At 53.0% G+C, this 3,745-nt stretch overlaps 2 protein-coding genes across 2 annotated transcripts; both read right to left on the reverse strand.

Annotated features, from left to right (window-relative positions):
* Positions 1-155: 155 nt before the first annotated feature.
* On the reverse strand, positions 156-2,309 carry DQ04_08771010 (hypothetical protein; the record flags this gene model as incomplete). The annotated part of the gene is made up of 1 exon (XM_009315686.1): positions 156-2,309. The coding sequence occupies one exon, from the start codon at positions 2,307-2,309 to the stop codon at positions 156-158; it is 2,154 nt and encodes a 717-aa protein (XP_009313961.1).
* Positions 2,310-3,141: 832 nt separating this feature from the next.
* On the reverse strand, positions 3,142-3,531 carry DQ04_08771020 (hypothetical protein; the record flags this gene model as incomplete). Its single annotated transcript, XM_009315687.1, has 1 exon — positions 3,142-3,531. One exon carries the CDS (start codon positions 3,529-3,531, stop codon positions 3,142-3,144), a length of 390 nt encoding a protein of 129 aa, XP_009313962.1.
* Positions 3,532-3,745: the final 214 nt, after the last annotated feature.

The following is a 3,745-nucleotide window of genomic DNA, read 5'->3' on the forward strand; positions in this document are numbered from 1 at the left end:
CCCCCCACACACACACCGAACGAAAAACTACATGTCTAAATCGTGTTTCTCTTTGGGTTTATTTTCCACAGAAACCTTATTGCATCGACGCACCCTCATCCTTCCCCAATCCACCACTCCCCTTGCACTCAACACCTGTCCACAACCACAGCAACTCATGTCCACATTTGTCGACTCTCTTGGGCGCTCAGAGAGTGCGAACTTACACTAGGTCGGGACCTCAGGTTGCGTGAGTCAGGCGGAAGGTCTCCCTCTTTCCACACCGGGAAGCGCAGGTACTCACAGGTACTCACAGGGTGCATGTTAGGAATGCGGTGTTCGCTCCACAACGAGTTGGGTGACGGCGCAAGCAGCGGCTGGTAGTCGAGGGCAACTGAGCGGCCGGGATTCTGCATCAATGGCTGTAGGATCTGCAGGACAACTTCTTGCATCTTCCGTTCAAGCTGATGCTTGCGGAGGAGATCTACGAAAGTTGCCCGCCTCAGCTCCCAAACCTCTATTTGGCCGTCTACTGCGACGATGCTGTGCGTCCACGGGTGGCGGCGAACGCATGTGTAGCCGACGATAGATCCCTGCGGCACACGTGGGAGGTCCAGTTCCGTAAGCGAGAGAATACCACCACGTGCATCGGGCTTCACTGCGTTCTCGTCCAGCAAGACACTGGCACCGCGTTGAGTGAAGAGAAGCAGTCGGTTGCAATCGGCCCCGCGGCGGACAATGTAGTCGCCGGGTTCATACGACAGCATCCTCCAGCGGCGTGCGCAGTCCTTGTAGAAGGCATCATCGGGTGAACAGAGGTTTAGTAATGGGATCTTACGCACCTGCTCAAGGAAGTGTGGAGACACACCATACGCATCACCATTTTCAGTACCGTTTAAGTGTTCTCCGTCAAGTCGCAGAGCACCAAAAGGAGTCGCACGCGTAGAGCACGCGGTAGAAATACTAACACGACGATTAAACCACTTGGAAAGCCTTGCCGATCTCAGAAGAATGGTGCCGATATGGTCTACCGTAAAAGGAATGAAACGCATGCCCCGGTACTCCTTCTCCAGAAGAAGGGAGGCAGCCTTTGCAGAAGAAAAGATGGACGTACGAGCGTCGGGCTCCTGCTTCATGAACTGAATGAGCACCGAGAACGGCAGAAGGTAGAGATCCACGTTAGTCACTGTGTGCATGGTATCACCCAATGCCTCGCGAAAAATGCACTGCCGCTCACCAAATGTGTGGCCCTCTAGAAGTAGGCTGCGGCTCTTTGGCTGCGTTGGAGCACTCAGGTCTGCCACAAATCCTTCATCCTGTTGTAGATGCACTACACCCCGCCGAACAAAGAAAATATGTTCAGGGACGCCAAGCTCACCGATTTGCATACCAGCGGGGCGCACCTGTGGAATAAGATAGTCCATCAGATGCTGCAGGTTCTCATCGCTTAGCCCCGCGAGCAGAGGGCAAATACGCATGCGTCCACAAGTCATGGGAGCAAACTGCGGAAGTAGCTTCCCTCGGGACTCGAGTGCCTTTAACAGCAAGCGCTTCTGGACGCCTTTGGGGAAGGCCTCTAGCAGAGTGCAGTACGCATTCCTCGATAGCCACGCAGTCAGGACAAATGAGGAGTCCGCTACCATGTACTCAGTACAGGGGTAACCGCCCACCACAGCGCACTCCCCGAACACAGCAGGGGCATGTAGCAAGCTCTCCGCCACTGCGTGGTCTGAAGGCATACTGAACGAACTGCCGCGACGTCCACTTCCTGTAGTGGATGACGCGCGACTCGTTTGGGATGACTCCTCATATTGCATAACTGACGCAGGTGCTGTTGAAGGACGCGAGGGAATTCGCTCAACTGACACTTTCCCTTTACCTTTCGCAACCAATGATCGCTTCTTCACAGTGCCGGAGAGCAGCAAGATCACACCACTGGACGGCTCACCGGGGTACTGAATGAACTCACGTTGCAAAAACAGACGGAAATTTGCTGTCTTCAGTGCCTGCTTCATCGCCAACCAGGCTTCCGTCATCTCGGGAGTCTCGTCTGCAGCCTGTATGCACGAAGAAAGGACAGAAAGCCTTTCAAGGGAGTTCATCATCCCATCCTCCATCTCCTCTCGATGCAGGATGGACTCGACAGTCCGCCTTCGCTGCCGTCCAGCAACGTAACGCTGCAGAATGGGGTAAAACAGACGCCGAAGCACTGAGATTGCCACACTTCTTACATCCTCCACGACCGCTGCTGGAAACGCGCGTAGCTGCGCCCCCGAAGGGAGAAACACCTGCGCTGTGTTTATCAAACCAAGGGAATGTAGTCTATCCATGGAGTAGGAACGCCGCACTTGATTAAAGCAATAAAGAAGAGAAGCGCGATATAAAATAAGGAAAAGTCTTCCCCCCCCCCCCCNCCCCCCCCCCCCCAACCCTTTTTTTTTGACTTTTTTTTCCATCTTTAAGCAGTCTTTAAGGAGGGTTTAGATAGATAGCTGAGCCCCAAAAACCAAAAGGTAAAAAGCCATACACAACAATGGCAGGTTAATCATCACATAAACGCCTTCGCAGCGTGCGCCACGCAGGAAAGCCTGCACAGTGTACCTCACCCTTCTCGGAAACTACGCCCACCGTGTGGGGAGGGTAGTATGATGTATAGAAATCTGCTTTGAGCTCTCGCGCGCCCACCACAAGGATGTCGTTGCTGGGGAGGCATCCACTCCTCCTGAGACTGCTCATGACACCACGGCGGTCAATGAGGTGCATGGGGGCTCAAGCGGCCGCTCGAGGTGCACCTCATCGCTGCTACCACGTGAGACATTTGTGGAAGCAACCGCTAGAACTGTTATCCTATGGCTGCGCTCCCAGCTCTCCACGTCCGCCCTGGCGGCCTGATGAAGGCCTCCTGGGAATAATTCCTCCAATTCCTCGAGGAAGCGTCAGTCCTTGACGGATGTTGTGAGGTTTCGGAGGATACACACGGTTTTCCCCGATCGATACGCAACAAAATGCTCTCCGCAGTCTTGCTGCCACAGAGACTGCTGGTATTGGCAATCTCATCATTGATGGTGGACAAAATATCCCGGATTCTTCAGGCACTCCATCAGCGAGTACGTGCAGACCACGCAATGAATCTTCAGATGCTCCTTCGCGGCAAATAAGGCGTCATGTTTTTTTCCGATCAGTCATCATTGTCTGTGGAGCGTGATAAACAGTGTTGCACATTTCAAACCAGAGCCTACAGATCCTGTTCATCCTTCCACTTGTAGAGTGGTCATACGCAATGTGCATCTCATCATTGTCATCCACTTCCACTTGCGCCACCTGTAATAAAATACCGACGCTAAAGTCTTCACATATGACCAGGCTGTTCAGGGTGTCCCAAAGAACGTAATCAGCCTTATCCGTATTCATTCCATTTCGCTTCGTGCTGATTATGTTCATCATCGAGCGCAACCCACTGTTCCCGCCAAGACTTTCCGACCACTTCGTCCCTGGTTCAATATCATTTATAAGCAGTTTAAAAAAGCTTCGGTCCTCGTCAATGACGCCCATTTCCCTCTGTGAACCCCATTTCTACTCCCAAGAATACTGAAAGTTCTCAAGGACCTCCATCAGAGTAATGCCATTGACCACATTCAATGGTGTTTGACGCCGTCTAGGCAGGTGCGTGAGGGAATAGGAATCCTCAGGCGGCTCTGCGGAGCACTGCGTTGATTGGGCATGTGACGTGTTCTCTACCCACAGACAGATTCCACAAGGGGGGGGG

This window comes from Trypanosoma grayi (assembly GCF_000691245.1).
Source record: "Trypanosoma grayi strain ANR4 Tgr_877_V1, whole genome shotgun sequence".
NCBI lineage: Eukaryota > Euglenozoa > Kinetoplastea > Trypanosomatida > Trypanosomatidae > Trypanosoma > Trypanosoma grayi.